This window comes from Pongo pygmaeus, chromosome 6 (assembly GCF_028885625.2).
Source record: "Pongo pygmaeus isolate AG05252 chromosome 6, NHGRI_mPonPyg2-v2.0_pri, whole genome shotgun sequence".
NCBI lineage: Eukaryota > Metazoa > Chordata > Mammalia > Primates > Hominidae > Pongo > Pongo pygmaeus.
The window spans coordinates 151,234,131-151,252,759 of record NC_072379.2 but is presented as its reverse complement, the minus strand read 5'-3'; the positions used below and the strand labels follow the sequence as shown (position 1 = coordinate 151,252,759).

Here is an 18,629-nt window from a genome sequence, read left to right as displayed (position 1 = left end):
GTAATTTCTATACAGGAGTTAATTTTTTATTTATTCTGTAGAGTTTGTCATACTGCAAAAAAGAAAAATGAAATGATGAAATTAACACCAGTTTAATTTATTCTGTATCTGATTTCAGTCTTCACGAATTCTCAGGGGAATCCTTAAGTATTAAAGCTTTGTTTTGTGATAGTTGTCTGGCAAGGAAAAGGACCCAAATCATCAAATTATTTTTCCTAATATATTGAATAGTTAAATGTAACTGGTATTTCATCAAACTTTGAAACATTACCATAGCCACATAATGAAAGTATCAGGATTTAAAAAGCCACTAACCTGTCAGGCATGGTGGCGCATGCTTGTAATCCCAGCTACTTGACAGGCTGAGACAGGAGGATCGCTTGAGTCCAGGAATTTGAGGCCAGCCTGGGCAACATAGTAAGATCCCATATCTAAAAATAAAAAGCCAGTACGCTTTAAAAAGCCATTAATTACCATAAATCCCAGTGATTTTTGTTTCTTCCCATTTAGCGGCAGAAGTTACGTGAAATCATTCTCCAGCAGCAACAACAGAAGAAGATTGCAGGTCGACAGGAGAAGGGGTCACAGGACTCACCCGCAGTGCCTCATCCAGGGCCTCTTCAACACTGGCAACCAGAGAATGTTAACCAGGCTTTTACCAGACCCCCACCTCCGTATCCTGGGAACATTAGGTCTCCTGTTGCCCCTCCTTTAGGACCTAGATATGCTGTTTTCCCAAAAGATCAGCGTGGACCCTATCCTCCTGATGTTGCTAGTATGGGGATGAGACCTCATGGATTTAGGTAATGCTTTTAATTTCCTGCCGAACTTAAATTGCTGTTAGAAGAGGGAAACAGAGCTGGGTGTGATGGCTTGTGCCTGTAATCCTAGCTACTGGCTGAGGCAGGAGGATTGCTTGAGGCTAGGAGTTTGAGACCAGCCTGGGCAATATAGTGAGACCCCCCCCCCCCCTTAAACAAATTTAAAAATTTTTGAAAAGAAATAGACAAATGAAGTTGGTATTAATCAGGAAGCTGTTACTGCTTTCTACTTCTTTCTCCCCTTTGAAATATATATAATCAACTATTTAGTGCTAATGAGAGGTCATAGACATTTTTTTCCTCTCTAAGAACTCTACAGACTCTGAAAACATTACCTTTGTTTTTAAGTATTAACTGTGTTAGCATTACCTTGCACCCTTAATGATGTAGTTTATCATATGACATCCTCAAAATGTAGCTATTCTGTATAGGCAAGGCCTCCTACGACGTGATGAGACTTGTCCTCTCCAAATTTCTACCTTTTAACTTTACATTCTAAATTAATTTTAGGCTGGGCGCAGTGGCTGAGGCCTGTAATCCCAATACTTTGGGAGGCCGAGGTGGGCGGATCACTTGAGGTCAGGAGTTCGAGACCAACCTGGCCAACATGGTAAAACCCTGCCTCTAGTAAAAATACAAAAATTGGCCGGCCATGGCGGCATGCACCGCGCCTGTATTCACAGCTACTCAGGAGGCTGAGACAAAAGGATCGCTTGAACCCAGGAGGCGGAGGTTGCAGTGAGCCGAGGTCATGCCACTGCACTCCAGCCTGGGAGACAGAACGAGACTCTGTCTCAATTTAAAAAATAATAATAATAAATTTTAGAGATTTCCAAACTGAAAGGACTTTCCCTTTAGGAACTTTCCATGGTGAGATAGGGTTGTAAGTTAGTGGTGATGAATCATAAGAATGTTTCCTTTTTCAGAGTGGCTAAAGTCAAAGCCAAACCTATGCCCTAGTTATAATAAGGAAATAGTTCTTTAAGATATGCTTTTTAGTTTTATGTCTTTTAGTCTTATATCTACCTCCATGTTATATTCTGTTTCCTTTTCTTCTACCTTAGTTGTAATTTATGCCTCTTGCTACCTTTTATATTCTGTGTAAGTTGCCTGTAATCTTAATTTCCCTTTTTTCTTCCACCTTGTTATAATTTATGCCTCTTGCTATGCTTTGTATTCTGTGTAAGTTGCCTGTAATCCTATCTAGAAGCAAGTACAATATAAAATAGTCCAACAATTTATTCATTTACTTAATCTTTATAGATGAGGCCTACTCGTCTTTTTCTCTAAGTTTAGTCTATCCCGTCATCAAACCTGTGTCTTTGTAGTCTCATGTACTGAGGCCTCTAAGTCCCTCAATAGGTATGAAGACCTATCTTCATTCAAACATCCTCCCCAAATCAGCTTCCTCCATCGAACCTCCCTAAATATAGATAAAAGAAACTCTTCCTGAAAAAGTCCAGTAGTAGTGTTCTTATCTCTGAACAATTGATTTCATCTGCTTGTTTGTTGTTTCTTCATCTTCAGTTTTGTTATCTGTTAAATCTTAAGCCTTTAGAGCTCAGATATGGTGTTCATTATAGGATTCTTAGCAAAGTCTTACTTGCATATGAATACCTGTAAATACTTTTTAATGGTGATAGCTTTGCTTTTGTAAGTCATTGTATTTGGCAACATTTTGTATGTACAGTTTAATTGAAGACTTTTCTTTTTAACATAATACCTATTTTCTTTTTAACATAATACCTATTTGCTTTTTTTTTTTTTTTTTAAAGATTTGGATTTCCAGGAGGTAGTCATGGTACCATGCCGAGTCAAGAGCGCTTCCTTGTGCCTCCTCAACAAATACAGGGATCTGGAGTTTCTCCACAGCTAAGAAGATCAATATCTGTAGATATGCCTAGGCCTTTAAATAACTCACAGATGAATAATCCAGTTGGACTTCCTCAGCATTTTTCACCACAGAGCTTGCCAGTTCAGCAGCACAACATACTGGGCCAAGCATATATTGAACTGAGACATAGGGCTCCTGACGGAAGGCAACGGCTGCCTTTCAGTGCTCCACCTGGCAGCGTTGTAGAGGCATCTTCTAATCTGAGACATGGAAACTTCATTCCCCGGCCAGACTTTCCGGGCCCTAGACACACAGAGCCCATGAGACGACCTCCCCAGGGTATACCTAATCAGCTACCTGTGCACCCAGATTTGGAACAAGTGCCACCATCTCAACAAGAGCAAGGTCATTCTGTCCATTCATCTTCTGTGGTCATGAGGACTCTGAACCATCCACTAGGTGGTGAATTTTCAGAAGCTCCTTTGTCAACATCTGTACCATCTGAAACAACGTCTGATAATTTACAGATAGCCACCCAACCTTCTGATGGTCTAGAAGAAAAACTCGATTCTGATGACCCTTCTGTGAAAGAACTGGATGTTAAAGACCTTGAGGGGGTTGAAGTCAAAGACTTAGATGATGAAGATCTTGAAAACTTAAATTTAGATACAGAGGATGGCAAGGTAGTTGAATTGGATACTTTAGATAATTTGGAAACTAATGATCCCAACCTGGATGACCTCTTAAGGTCAGGAGAGTTTGATATCATTGCATATACAGATCCAGAACTTGACATGGGAGATAAGAAAAGCATGTTTAATGAGGAACTAGACCTTCCAATTGATGATAAGTTAGATAATCAATGTGTATCTGTTGAACCAAAAAAAAAGGAACAAGAAGACAAAACTCTGGTTCTCTCTGATAAACATTCACCACAGAAAAAATCCACTGTTACCAATGAGGTAAAAACGGAAGTACTGTCTCCAGATTCTAAGGTGGAATCCAAATGTGAAATTGAAAAAAGTGATGAGAATAAAGATAATGTTGACACTCCTTGCTCACAGGCTTCTGCTCACTCAGACCTAAATGATGGAGAAAAGACTTCTTTGCATCCTTGTGATCCAGATCTATTTGAGAAAAGAACCAATCGAGAAACTGCTGGCCCCGGTGCAAATGTCATTCAAGCATCCACTCAACTACCTGCTCAAGATGTAATAAATTCTTGTGGCATAACTGGATCAACTCCAGTTCTCTCAAGTTTACTTGCTAATGAGAAATCTGATAATTCAGACATTAGGCCATTGGGGTCTCCACCACCAACTCTGCCAGCCTCACCATCCAATCATGTGTCAAGTTTGCCTCCTTTAATAGCACCGCCTGGCCATGTTTTGGATAATACCATGAATTCTAATGTAACAGTGGTCTCTAGGGTAAACCATGTTTTTTCTCAGGGTGTGCAGGTAAATCCAGGATTCATTCCAGGTCAATCAACAGTTAACCACAATCTGGGGACAGGAAAACCTACAACTCAAACTGGGCCTCTAACAAGTCAGTCTGGTACCAGTAGCATGTCTGGACCCCAACAGCTAATGATTCCTCAAACATTAGCACAGCAGAATAGAGAGAGGCCCCTTCTTCTAGAAGAACAGCCTCTACTTCTACAGGATCTTTTGGATCAAGAAAGGCAAGAACAGCAGCAGCAAAGACAGATGCAGGCCATGATTCGTCAGCGATCAGAACCATTCTTCCCTAATATTGGTAGGAGTTTTCTTGAGTCTCAACATATATTACTATGGGTATTAGAGCGGCATGCGATATGCTTATAAGATTTTATTATTAGAATTACAGTTGGAATAGAGCACTGAGTTTTTCTATTCCTCCTTGAGGGTTTTTTTTGTTTTGTTTTGAGACAGAGTCTCACTGTGTCACCCAAGATCGAGTGCAGTGGCGCGATCTCGGCTCACTGCAACCTCCACCTCCCAGGTTCAAGTGATTCTCCTGCCTCAGCCTCCCAAGTAGCTGGACTACAGACACGCGCCACCATGCCTGGCTAATTTTTGTATTTTTAGTAGAGGTGCAGGGTTTCACCATGTTGGCCAGGCTGATCTCAAACTCCTGACCTCAGGTGATCCGCCTGCTTTGGCCTCCCAAAGTGCTGGGATTACAGGTGTGAGCCACCCTGCCTGGCCCTCCTTGAGCTTTAGAATGAAAGCAGTTGGCTGGGCACAGTGGCTCATGCCTGTAATCCTAGCACTTTGGGAGGCTGAAGCAGACAGATTGCCTCAGCTCAGGAGTTCCAGACCAGCCTGGGCAACACAGGACGTGGATGAAGCCGGAAACCATCATTCTCAGCAAACTAATGTAGGAACAGAAAACCATACACTGCATGTTCTCACTCATAAGTGGGAGTTGAACAATGAGAACACATGGACACAGGGAGGGGAACATCACACACCGGAACCTGTCGGGGGGTGGGGGACTAGGGGACGGATAGCAATAGGAGAAATGCCTAATGTAGATGACGGGTTGATGGGTGCAGCAAACCACCATGGCATGTGTATACCTATGTAACAAACCAGCACATTCTGCACAAGTATCCCAGAATTTAAAGTATAATAATTTAAAAAAATAACAAAAAATTAGCTGGGCATAGCAGCGTGCGCCTGTAGTCCCAGCTATTCGGGAGACGGAGGCAGGAGAATGGTGTAAACCCAGGAGGCGGAAGTTGCAGTGAGGCGAGATCGCGCCATTGCACTCCAGCCTGGGGGACAGAGCGAGACTCTGTCTCAAAAAAAAAATGAAAGCAATGAAGAGTTTTAGGTTCTTTCCAGGTAAATTAAGAGATTCAAAACTGAGTTACAAACTTCCCTCAATTCTATTATTTATGGAATTGTTTAATAGAAACTAGTTGTCTTCTTAGTTCCTACATTCCAACCATTGTTGCCATATGTTTTCAGTCATGGAAGGATGAATTTAAGAAAATTATGATGGAAATAAAGCTTCTTACTGTCCTTTTGTGTATGACAAATGCTTGGCGATTTTTTGCTATATAAACCTCTTTAACTTGTTTCTAATGGTTTACTGATTCTAAAAACAACAAAAGCAATGCAGTCAAAATGCCTCAGTGCCTCTAAGAATAAGAATTAGCAATCAAAGGGCACATGTCTAAGCAGTGTGCCTTATTCTAAATAATAAAATTGACATTCCATTTTATATAACCCCAATTTCATCATTTTGCTCCCTTTTTTTCATTTAGATGCAAATAGGTTTTCTCTTAGTAGCTGCTTATTGAGAGGGTATACCCTTAAGAAATTGGTACGTTTTTCTTTTAAGAGTGATAACTAATTTAGTAGAATTCCTTAGTATTGCAAATTCTTATTTGTGATGTTATATTTACTAAAGAAGCCATTCTGATCAGCACTGCAAAAGTTTGGATGAAAGGGAATTAATTGCATTGCTTTAGACTATTGCTTATAATCTCCCTTAAACTTGACTTTTTGTTTTAATTCCTGCAGGACTAAGGTATTAAAGCATGATTCAATTAAGGACTACTGAGATGCAATTAAACCCAGGATAAGGTTGCCATCTCAGAAATCTGTAATGATTATTAAATAATAAAGTTTAAGAGCTTGTAATATTTGAATTACTTCTTAGTGTACCTTGAACTAATTACTATGAAATAAGTAACTTTATATTTCTTTTCTAGATTTTGATGCAATTACAGATCCTATAATGAAAGCCAAAATGGTGGCCCTTAAAGGCATAAATAAAGTGATGGCACAAAACAATCTGGGCATGCCACCAATGGTGATGAGCAGGTAGGTGGAGGGGCTGCTTGTTTTTACTGGGCATCTAGACATTCATGAAATCATTACTAGTTTTTAGAAAAAACATACAGAAAATGGAAAGCCCTTGTTCTAGGAATGAACAATACTATTTAAGTTGTCATGGCATCAGCTCGATATGATCAGATATAAAATGCTATACCGATTTAAGAAATTAGTGTAAGAACCAGTTTAAGAGCATTAGTCTCAAGGATGGTAAATATAAAACATCTTAAAAAGATTTGGAAGATTGGATTTCCTGATTACTCAAGTCAAAGTATTTAAGTCTGTGCTCTTTTAAATACCTTTAGAATTGTTCATGTTATCTAAGATTTTTTTCAGTTAAGACACTGAGTGATTAAAGCAATTATAAATTCAGTTCTAAAATAAAATGTTCCCAAACCGGTTTTGAATCAGAAAAAGAAAGTTACAAGGAATAGATAAGAGGACAGTTGGAAGTTAGGAGTTACAGAGTTTGTCTTTTCTCTCTTAGGAGAAAATCAGAAATGATGCATTAAAGAACACAGTAGGGGTTATTTCAATATCTGAATTTTTGAAATTATGCCCTCTAAGGGTTATTAACCACAGGGCACTGTTTCTTAAATTTTGATCATGGACCACCATGAGAATTATGGGGTAATTTTTTTTTAAATGCAGATTATTTTGCTCTACTGCAGACCTACTAAATAAGAATATCTGGAGATGGTTGCCTGTGTGTCTGTATTTTTAGCAAGCATGAATGAGTCTTACATGTATTACTATATGAGAACCTCTGTCGATAAAGTAAGCATAGAGCCTCAATTTAGTCTAATTATCTTGTTGAAAAACTTTTATATAAAAAAAGTGGATGATTATAGAATTGAATATAAAATTTGCACGAATTTAAGATGCATATATTTCAGAGAAATTTGAATTCTTAAGGGTATGGTTCTTTTCAGTTGTTGAGATACTTTGGACATGGTTAAGAAGCATTTTTGAGATCAAAGTAGAGATAGTGGTTTCTAATGATTTCCATTATTGAGCAATATTTATTAACACTATTTCTCTATCATAGAGGTTCCTAACTGTTTTATGTCTTGAATCTTTTTGGATTCCAGTGAAGCCTTTGAAATTCTCAGAATGTTTTATATGCAGAAAATTTAAAACATAGCATTACAAAGGAAATGATTATACTTGAAATGTAGTTATTAAAATATAATTAAATTTATGGTATATATGCTCCTTAAAGTATTAACAAATTTAGCAATAAACCATAATTTGAAAGTAATGATGAACATAACTAATCTATTAGGTGCCTGCAACACTCGATAGGAAAATAATCTGTCTTCTATTGGTGATAGTCGTCGTACTTGCTAATAATATTGTAGTTTCTATGTATATTCAAAACAAGGAAATGCTGAGTTTTATTTACTACTTAGTTTTGTTTTTGTTTTTGTTTCTGAGACGGAGTTTCGCTCTTGTTGCCCAGGATAGAGTGCAATGGCTCACTGCAGCCTTCACCTCCGAGGTTCAAGCGATTCTCCTGCATCAGCCTCTGGAGTAGCTGGGATTACAGGCACATGCCACCATGCCCAGCTAATTTTTGTATTTTTTAGTAGAGACAGGGTTTCACCATGTTGGTCAGGCTGGTCTTGAACTCCTGACCTCAGGTGATCCACCTGTGTCCGCCTCCCAAAGTGCTGGAATTACAGGCATGAGCCACTGCACCCGACCAGCACTTAGTTTTAAATATGGACCTCAGAATTTGAGGCCTTTCAGCATCTGATGCTCTTTTAGCATCATGTGTCTGCTGGTTAGATACATTAGTCATGTATCAGGTATATGGCTTACTATTCTACTGACTGCTTTTTAGAAATGGAAGTGATAGTCCCTTCTTAGAGTAGTGTGATATGTTGAGTTAGGATGATAGACCATGTGTGATATTCAGATTAGAAGATCATTTAGACCAGACCTGTAGCAGTGGGTAGGGTGACAGATGAATGAAAAACCTGAGTAAATAATTTAAAAACATATTCTATATCCTAATAGTACTTAAATAGTAATATACAGCTTCGGAATACATTTTGAAAATTGTATATATATCTTGATATATTAAAGCATTTGATAATGCCAGAGGAAATATTTTCATGTAAGCAGTAATGCTTCTGTGAAGTTTTTATAGTTTTAATTAGAATGAGTAACATTTCTCTAAACACGTTTAACTATGCAGACTGATCTTGGTCAGTCGTCAATTTTTGATGTGCTTTAACATTAGATATAGAAATTTAAGAAAATGTATGAAAATTCTTAAATAGGGAAATGTCTTTTGTTTTAGAATATAAAATAACTAAACTCTCAATTAGTTTTTAATAAAGACTGGAATGAGAAAACATTTCCTTAGAGTTTATGTTATAAAACTAAATCAACTTATTTTTATTCTGAAGTTTTGAATTCATTTTATCGTAAGGTGGAGTGAGGCTCATAATAGAGAGTAAAACCTCTAGAGTCAGCCTAGCTGGCTTCTTATTGCAGCCCTACTAGTCCTTGTGGGGAAGGTTACGGAATATCTCTGAATCTTACTTTCATCATAAGTAACATGAGGGTGCTAAGAGCACACACTTGATAGAATTACAGTGAGGATCACATCTGCTCAGTACATGAAAAGTAGGGCTTTAGTGTTTTGAAGAAGAAGAAATTGCCACTATTCTTCTCTGGAAGAGAAAACTGTTAAGCACCTAATACAGTTTTTAATATTAATAATTTCTAAACGCTCATCATTTGATACTGGTGTACCCTGTTTTGACAGGTTCCCTTTTATGGGCCAGGCGGTAACTGGAACACAGAACAGTGAAGGACAGAACCTTGGACCACAGGCCATTCCTCAGGTAACACTGCCTGTAATGAGTCACTCTAGAATGCACGCTTTTCTGTTTCCCAGCAAACTCATGCTTTAGAGTAAGGCCCCTGCTAGAGAGTAGTATTAGGTTTGTGCAGAAGTAATTGCGGATTTCACCTTACGCCATTTGCCAGTGGCAAAAACCGCAGTTACTTTTTCACCAACCTAAATAGTAGCCTTATTATCAGCACAGCCAAAACTAACCAAAAAGACATTTTACTGCTTTTTAAACAAAAGACAAATTAAGGTTAAAAAAATTGGCTGTGATTTCTGAAAAGGATTTATATACTTACGGGTTAAAAGTCACTTGATGGCAAAACCAAATGCTCAGGACTTTTGGTTTTACTTTTATTCACTTATTTTAACTCCAGAAGGACATTTGCATGTCCTGCATTTTGGAATTAAACCCATTATATTTAAAATGTAAAACTTCTATAAGTACTAGAAGACGGCGGGGTACGGTGGCTCACGCCTCTAATCCCAGCACTTTGGGAGGCCGAGATGGGCAAATTATGAAGTCAGCAGTTTGAGACCAGCCTGACCAACATAGTGAAACCCCATCTCTACTAAAAATACAAAAATTAGTCAGGCGTGGTGGCGCGCACCTATAGTCCCAGCTACTTGGGAGACTGAGGCAGGAGAATCGCTTGAACCCGGGAGGCAGAGGTTGCAGTGAGCCGAGATCACGCCACTGCACTCCAGCTTGGGTGACAGAGCGAGACTTTGTCTCAAACAAACAAACAAAGCAACTAGAAAACAATATGCTATATTTTCTTCCTTTTTTCTTCCCATCCTTGTTGAAAGATATGCTATATTCTTAATATAATATCAAGCAGTCTCTGGGGAAGTAAAACTCATATATTTTTGTCAATGATTTCTTTTTTATAAAGGGAGCTACTTACTATAATACATGTCCTGTTTTCTTCCTTTCCCTGCCAGTTATGCTTTAGATTTATTATGCTGATAATTGTGTTCTTCTCATTATTAAAAGAGGAAACAGAAGCCATTTGATATAATGGGAAAAGCATAGCCTTTATAGCTAAGTTTTTTAAAGAAATTATAGTTCCACTATGAATTTATTGTGCAACTTTGGGCAAATTCTTTAGCCTCTTGTTTTTTAATATGTCAAATGTTAAACCAACTGCTTTGTACTATTGTGAAGATTACACATAATACATTCTGGCTGCTAGTATAAGTTTATAATTATTACCTTGTATACAGCTCATGTTAAGGAGAACTTGTGACAACTGGATAAACATTTTTCAGCATTAATTTGTTAGGTGATTATCAGGGACTTGTGAGATTAATAACTGCTTGTTCAGTCACCTGGAAGAAATAAGACTTTTAACTTGAAAATAAAACGAATTAAATACTTATTATTTACTTATTTTTTTAATTTTTTTGGGAACAGGATCTTGCTGTGTTGCCCAGGCTGGCCTCAAACACCTGGGCTCAAGCGATCCTACCACCTCAGCCTCCCAAGTAGCCGGGACTACAGGCGTGTGTAGAAAATAAGACTAATATTTTTATTAACTTATTTTTCTTTTATATTTGTGCATGTTAGAGACATTAGTTTTTGTTATAAATAACCATGCTGTGGAGTGGCATTTAGTCAATCTGGAACTTGTGTTTGATTGAAGCAGAAACCAGGTAAACTTCATCAAAAAGTGAGATTTTTTATATAGATCTCTCGCTTAGTATTAGCAGTAACTGATTTGCCCTGTATTATATTTCTGATGAATAATCCTTTACCTCAAGCATAATTGTTTTCAGCCAAAATCTAGACAGTGTAGTAGTTCAGAGATAGTAATAAGAATTCAGAATTAGGTTGCCACCACTAAATTCATTCTACTTTTTATAAAAAAACCTTTAAAAGATATCTTAGGAAATTAAAGGGTTTTTTCTTCCATTTCTTTTTCTTTCTTTCTTTTAAAGTTTTTTCCCCCCTTTAACTGAAATGTGGAATAAACATATTTGTAAATTTTACTTATTTTAGGATGGCAGTATAACACATCAGATTTCTAGGCCTAATCCTCCAAATTTTGGTCCAGGCTTTGTCAGTAAGTATAAATCTAATAAGTTAATGTTTTCTGGGGATTGCTTGTCTGCACTCTATGTGTGCTGTTCTAAACCTGAAGTGAGTGTAGGTACACCAGTTCAAGCCCAGGTGCCCTCCTGTCTTACTAAACATCACTGCCCTATTAGGCAACTCTTCTTCAAGGCGTGTGTTTTCATTGCTTTTTTCACTGTGCATGAAGAATTATAGTTACAGAAAAGTATTTTAATACAGAAAAACCATCTTCCCCATTCTCTTCAATATTGTTGCTGTTTTTGTATACAGATTGGGCACTTTACAGTCTATAGAATTAAACCACGTTTTGCTCTAAGAACTGTCTTCCTAAGTGACAAGGACACTAAATGGGAAAAACAAAGGGATTATACTTAGCAATAAGTTGGGTTAGCAGCATGGTGTAAAGGTCAGGTATGCAAGGTGCCCCTGAATCCTTTCTAGTTATTTGCAGGGGTCCCAAGGTGGTTCAGGATAGTGTTTAAAGTTCTCCCCAAACTGAACCTTTCTGAAATCTTCAGACTGTTTAGCTAACTTTTTTTTCACCATTATTTTTCATTTTGCTCACCTCTGCTCTCCTGGTTCCAGAAACCAGAAAGGCTTTCCTTGCGGTAGGTCTCATTCTACCAGAAGCAGAACTTCTGAAATCTTGTGAAAAAGCCTGTTCTTAATAAATGCCCTTCAAATTTAGTAGACTAGATTTCAAGTTCATACATGTACTGGAACTTCTGGGTTTAGGAACAAACCCAAAGTCTGACCTTTTGAAATTCCCCCTACATTAATTGTTACTATAATTTGAATACATATTTGCATTAAAAACAAGTAAAGAACTATACCAACTGGCTTTTTCTGGCTTTATTGTGCCCATTGGCTTTGGTTGGATTCTTAATGTATGACAATATTCTGTTATCATTGATGTTATTCTCAGCGAATGTCCTTCTTAGAAATGTATTTATTCATTTCTTTGTCTTGTAGTGAGTCAAAAAGGTATATTCAGAATTTCACTACATACGATGACTTTTTTTTACCCCTTGGACTGGGTATCAATGAAGTAAAGTGCCCTTAAAGTATAAAGAAGAGAATATTGGTACAAAATGAAGAGATATAGCCATTTGGGGAGAATTACTGGCAGTTATAAAAGTAGAAAATGTTTTGCTTGGTTAACTATTCCCTCCCCTTATTTTAAAAAATATAAACTACAGAATAATAATTACCAATGTTTTCAACTTATGGATTTCCTTTATAAGTCATAGACTTTAAATTATTCCATTCTAAAACATTCTGCGTTCCCTTTCTCTCTGTTTAGGATATTTTTTCATTATTAAGAAATAGGAAAGAACTTATAAACTCAGGAAAATTAACATGGGAAGTGATTTCCTAGTCTATGCGCTAGACGTTAATGGGATATGTCTTTGTCTCTTCAAAATCTGTAAAGTCGTATTCATAAAATGCATGTATACCTTAGTATGTAGCTTGGCTTGTGGATTAGAGAATTTGTTTAGTAAAAAAAAAGAATTTCATTACATGAGTCTCCTTTTCCAAGATTGGATTTGTAATATTTATAAGTGCTAAGTTAACCAGTATCTCAAGAATGTGCCTTCTCTGGCTTTCTCAATTAAATATTTTTCTAAAATCTGATATTTTATCATTACATAATGGTCTAATATTTAGTATTGTGTTTTCAAATTTCCTATTATGTGGTCATGGTGAAACTGCTTCCTTACAAAATAGATTTGTGTAACTTAAAATGTTGGACTCTTTAGAAAATTAACACAACTGAATTTTAATTTTTCCTCAGATGATTCACAGCGTAAGCAGTATGAAGAGTGGCTCCAGGAGACCCAACAGCTGCTTCAAATGCAGCAGAAGTATCTTGAAGAACAAATTGGTGCTCACAGAAAATCTAAGAAGGCCCTTTCAGCTAAACAACGTACTGCCAAGAAAGCTGGGCGTGAATTTCCAGAGGAAGATGCAGAACAACTCAAGCATGTTACTGAACAGCAAAGCATGGTTCAGAAACAGCTAGAACAGGTAATAAATAGGTTTGCAAAATAGAAACTACCAACAATTAATGAGTAGAATGTTTTGGTGTGTCGTCCATTAGTGACTTTGACTAGTGATTTTTTTTGACTAGTATTAAATGGCATTAAAAGTACATTGCCAAAAAGTGACAGCTCTGAGACCTCTTAGTAACTGCAGCCATAACAGCTCCAGTCTTTTACTTAGAGTGATGGTCACAGCACATACTAAATAAATGACACAAAAGAGATTGAGTCTCATAATTTCGACTTCGAAGAACTGTTTTCAACCTTGGTATAGTTGGAGACGTTATTTTTTCTGCACTAAGAAATCACTGCAAAGACCATGTTTCCATTATACATCATTGAGAGTATTCAACTCAACTGACGACCGAGCTCATGGGGAGATACTGGGTTTAGTTTGGAATAAGAATTGGGGGCCCAGGAAGTATTGTTGTTTACTTGGAGTTGATATTATTTCTTAATGTTTTGGTCTTAAAATACATTGGTATGTCTTATGTGAAGGACTGTTCCAGAAAAATGAAATCATTTTGCCATTATCTTCTATTATAAACCAGATGTTTATCAGAATATTTAAACTGAATAATATACTAGAAAAGAACATGTAAAAATTGTATTTAAAATAAAACAGTAGTAGTGTACAAAATGGGTTCAGAGCCAACTCCTAGGTATATTTACCCAAGTAAATTAAAAACTTCAGGTTCAGGCCAGGCGTGGTGGTTCATACCTATAATTCCAGCACTTTGGGAGGCCGAGGTGGGTGGATCACTTGAGGTCAGGAGTTTGAGACCAGCCTGGCCAACATGGTGAAACCCCGTCTCTACTAAAAATACAAAAATTAGTTAAGTATGGTGGCGTGTGCCTGTAATCCCAGCTATTTGGGAGGCTGAGGCAGGAGAATCCCTTGAACCAAGGAGTCAGAGGTTGTGAGCCGAGCTTGCGCCACTGTACTCCAGCCTGGTGACAAAGTGAGACTCCATCTCAAAAAAAAAAAAAAAAGTGAGTGCTCTATAGTGAACACTGTAGGAAGCACTTCCATTTACATTGTCTTATCTACATCTTTCTGAAGGAGTTACTATTATCCCCATTTTACAAACTGATTCATTGTAGAGGTTATAAACACTGTGTACATGTGGCCAGGCACGGTGGCTCACGCCTGTAATCCCAGCACTTTGGGAAGCCAAGGCGGGTGGATCACCTGAGGCCAGGAGTTCGAGACCAGCCTGGCCAACATGGCAAAACCCGTCTCTACTAAAAATACAAAAAGTTAGCCAGGCATGGTGGCAGGTGCCTGTAATCCCAGCTGCTTGGGAGGTTGAGGCAGGAGAATTGCTTGAACCCGGGAGGTAGAGGCTGCAGTGAGCCGAGATTGCACCATTGCATTCCAGCCTGGGCAACAAGAGCAAAACCCTTCTCAAAAACAAAACAAACAAAACAAAAAAATCCCAAAAAATACCCCCACTGTACATGTTTGCTTATAACTGTTAGATTAGGGATTTGGACTCAAGTGTCTTATCTTCAAACCACAGCTACCACGATAACGTACCAACAAGGTGATTATAATTCCAATTGTTTAAAACTAGGATTATTCCAGAATGAAAGGTTTCTGTTCTCTTTAAATCTGCTCTCTGGGTTCATGTTTACTGTAGGTTAATATTCTTGTAAAGATATGTTTAATAAAGAATTTTTTTTTTTTTTTAGCACTTTCATTGCCATCTGACATATTTGTACAAGGTCTTTTGATGAGGGCCTAATTTTTGCATATCCATGGATCAAATCCTATTTAGAAGCTAATACTTGAGAAATGGGATACATCATCTATTACATAGTTGCCAAAGATCCAGTATAATTATATTAAGATAAGCAGTTTGATGGTAATGTTTTAAAAAGTATTATAAAATATCATGGGAAAGACATGGATGACCACCTTATATATCCCAGATACTGTTGTAGGTGCTTTCTGTACTTTCTTACTACTTCACCAACCAATGGTAATTTCTCAGTTCTAACCAGTAAACTGGCCAGGAAAAATAAGAAAATAGGAGTTACACAACTGTTGAAAAAGAGATCAAACACGATTATTTGCAGAAAATATTAGTCTACCTGGGGAACCCAAGAAAATACTTTGAAAAACTATTAGAACTCCTGGGTTTAGTATATTAACCTAATATTTATCTAAAAATTCATATACACATCCTTTTGCATTCCTTCTTTCCCTAGCTTGCTGAATGAGATGGTGAGGTTCTCCAGAGCATAGATTGCGTCTTGATTGATATCTGGTCTGTAGTATTGAGCACATTGGGACACAAAGGTTTTTGGAATTGATTAATTAATTGATATTAGCCATTATATTAAGGGACTATTTACAGACTATTCAAAATACTGCCTCGGAGCTTGTATAGATTTCAGAAATTATAATTTGAGTGTTAGCCATTAAATTGAAAGTGTTCAACAAATTTAGTCTTTTTAATCTGGGTGGGGGGTGTGATATTCATGCTGGTAATTGATCTTGTGTTAAAATGTTGTACAATTTATATATTTAAGAAATGAAATCTTTAAATGGTTCAAGTTTGAGTTAAGTCTGTTATTTCTAACATTGTATGTTAATGTAATTTCTAGGACATCAAAATTAGCTGCTTGTGTAACCTTTTTTTATTGTATATTTTTTATGTATAGTATAAATAGTATATATGAGTTTCACCATAAGATTTTAATACCTATTTTACAAAACCATTTTTGATATTTCATATGTGAAGCACTTTTACAGATAACTTTATAAAAATCCTGTTGTTAAAGAGATTGACAGTCGTTAGTTAAGGCTTATCAATTCAATTTTTTTGTGACTTTTGCAGTTACCCAAGCAAAATATGTTTGCTTCTACAGGGCCAAACTGCCCTCTGTGTAACCTCAACCACAGTCATCAGCCAGTGTTTTACTTCAGTACCTGTGCTGTATAGAAATGAGTAATGATGCATTTTGTTATTCTAGATTCGTAAACAACAGAAAGAACATGCTGAATTGATTGAAGATTATCGGATCAAACAGCAGCAACAGCAGCAGCAATGTGCGATGGCCCCACCTACTATGATGCCCATTGTCCAGCCCCAGCCACCCCTAATTCCAGGTGCCACTCCACCCACCATGAGCCAACCCGCCTTTCCCATGGTGCCACAGCAGCTTCAGCACCAGCAGCGCACAACAGTTATTTCTGGCCATACTAGCCCTGTTAGAATGCCCAGTTTACCTGGATGGCAACCCAACAGTGCTCCTGCCCACCTGCCCCTCAATCCTCCTAGAATTCAGCCCCCAATTGCCCAATTACCAATAAAAACTTGTACACCAGCCCCAGGGACAGTCTCAAATGCAAATCCACAGAGTGGACCACCACCTCGGGTAGAATTTGATGACAACAATCCCTTTAGTGAAAGTTTTCAAGAACGGGAACGTAAGGAACGTTTACGAGAACAGCAAGAGAGACAACGGATCCAACTCATGCAGGAGGTAGATAGACAAAGAGCTTTGCAGCAGAGGATGGAAATGGAGCAGCATGGCATGGTGGGCTCTGAGATAAGTAGTAGTAGGACATCTGTGTCCCAGATTCCCTTCTACGGTTCCGACTTACCTTGTGATTTTATGCAACCTCCAAGACCCCTTCAGCAGTCTCCACAACACCAACAGCAAATGGGGCAGGTTTTACAGCAGCAGAATATACAACAAGGATCAATTAATTCACCCTCCACCCAAACTTTCATGCAGACTAATGAGCGAAGGCAGGTAGGGCCTCCTTCATTTGTTCCTGATTCACCATCAATCCCTGTTGGAAGCCCAAATTTTTCTTCTGTTAAGCAGGGACATGGAAATCTTTCTGGGACCAGCTTCCAGCAGTCCCCAGTGAGGCCTTCTTTTACACCTGCTTTACCAGCAGCACCTCCAGTAGCTAATAGCAGTCTCCCATGTGGCCAAGATTCTGCTGTAACCCATGGACACAGTTATCCGGGATCAACCCAATCGCTCATTCAGTTGTATTCTGATATAATCCCAGAGGAAAAAGGGAAAAAGAAAAGAACAAGAAAGAAGAAAAGAGATGATGATGCAGAATCCACAAAGGCTCCATCAACTCCCCATTCAGATATAACTGCCCCACCGACTCCAGGCATCTCAGAAACTACCTCTACTCCTGCAGTGAGCACACCCAGTGAGCTTCCTCAACAAGCCAACCAAGAGTCAGTGGAACCAGTCGGCCCATCCACTCCCAATATGGCAGCAGGCCAGCTAGGTACAGAATTAGAGAACAAACTGCCCAATAGTGATTTCTCAGCGGCAACTCCAAATCAACAGACTTACGCAAATTCAGAAGTAGATAAGCTCTCCATGGAAACCCCTGCCAAAACAGAAGAGATAAAACTGGAAAAGGCTGAGACAGAGTCCTGCCCAGGCCAAGAGGAGCCTAAATTGGAGAAACAGAATGGTAGTAAGGTAGAAGGAAACACTGTAGCCTGTCCTGTCTCCTCAGCACAGAGTCCTCCCCATTCTGCTGGGGCCCCTGCTGCCAAAGGAGACTCAGGGAATGAACTTCTGAAACACTTGTTGAAAAATAAAAAGTCATCTTCTCTTTTGACTCAAAAACCTGAGGGCAGTATTTGTTCAGAAGATGACTGTACAAAGGATAATAAACTAGTTGAGAAGCAGAACCCAGCTGAAGGACTGGTAAGTGTAAATCATAAGAACGACAACTTTTTTCTTTTGTTTTAAATTATACTTACAGCAGATTAGTACCAGCAACTATATTTCCACATTATTCTACAACCTTTTTATTCTAAAGGACCATTTTTTATTTTGTCATTTCTACCTCTCTGGAACCCATGTTTTTACTTATATCTAAGCTATATTAAATAATAATTTGTTTACTATTTTTTAAAAAGCAAAGGCATGTATTGCATTTCATATATAACGTGATGTGTAGCAACTGGTTATTACCACATAGAGTTGATATGACTAAAGCAAAGTAAGTAAATGTCTACGTACTTTATTGTAAATAAGTGATTAATTTCCATTAACCTCTTTAAAATGTAGAGGATAGCCCATGCACCCCTATTAATACCCTTGGCACTCTTAGGGATACCACACTGGGAAGCTATTGTGTGGTTACAGTATTGTATTGACACTTA

General features: G+C 38.0%; 1 protein-coding gene across 21 annotated transcripts in view; it reads left to right on the top strand.

Annotated features, from left to right (window-relative positions):
- Positions 1–18,629, top strand: part of KMT2C (lysine methyltransferase 2C) — a 303,468-nt gene that overhangs the window by 258,020 nt on the left and 26,819 nt on the right. For all 21 annotated transcript variants that reach the window (XM_054495266.1, XM_063668010.1, XM_063668006.1 and 18 more), the window contains 7 exons: positions 511–803; positions 2,597–4,413; positions 6,362–6,473; positions 9,265–9,343; positions 11,351–11,414; positions 13,221–13,453; positions 16,450–18,168. In XM_054495266.1, the coding sequence (XP_054351241.1) occupies positions 511–803; positions 2,597–4,413; positions 6,362–6,473; positions 9,265–9,343; positions 11,351–11,414; positions 13,221–13,453; positions 16,450–18,168 (4,317 nt within the window). The remainder of the gene's footprint in view (positions 1–510; positions 804–2,596; positions 4,414–6,361; positions 6,474–9,264; positions 9,344–11,350; positions 11,415–13,220; positions 13,454–16,449; positions 18,169–18,629) is intronic.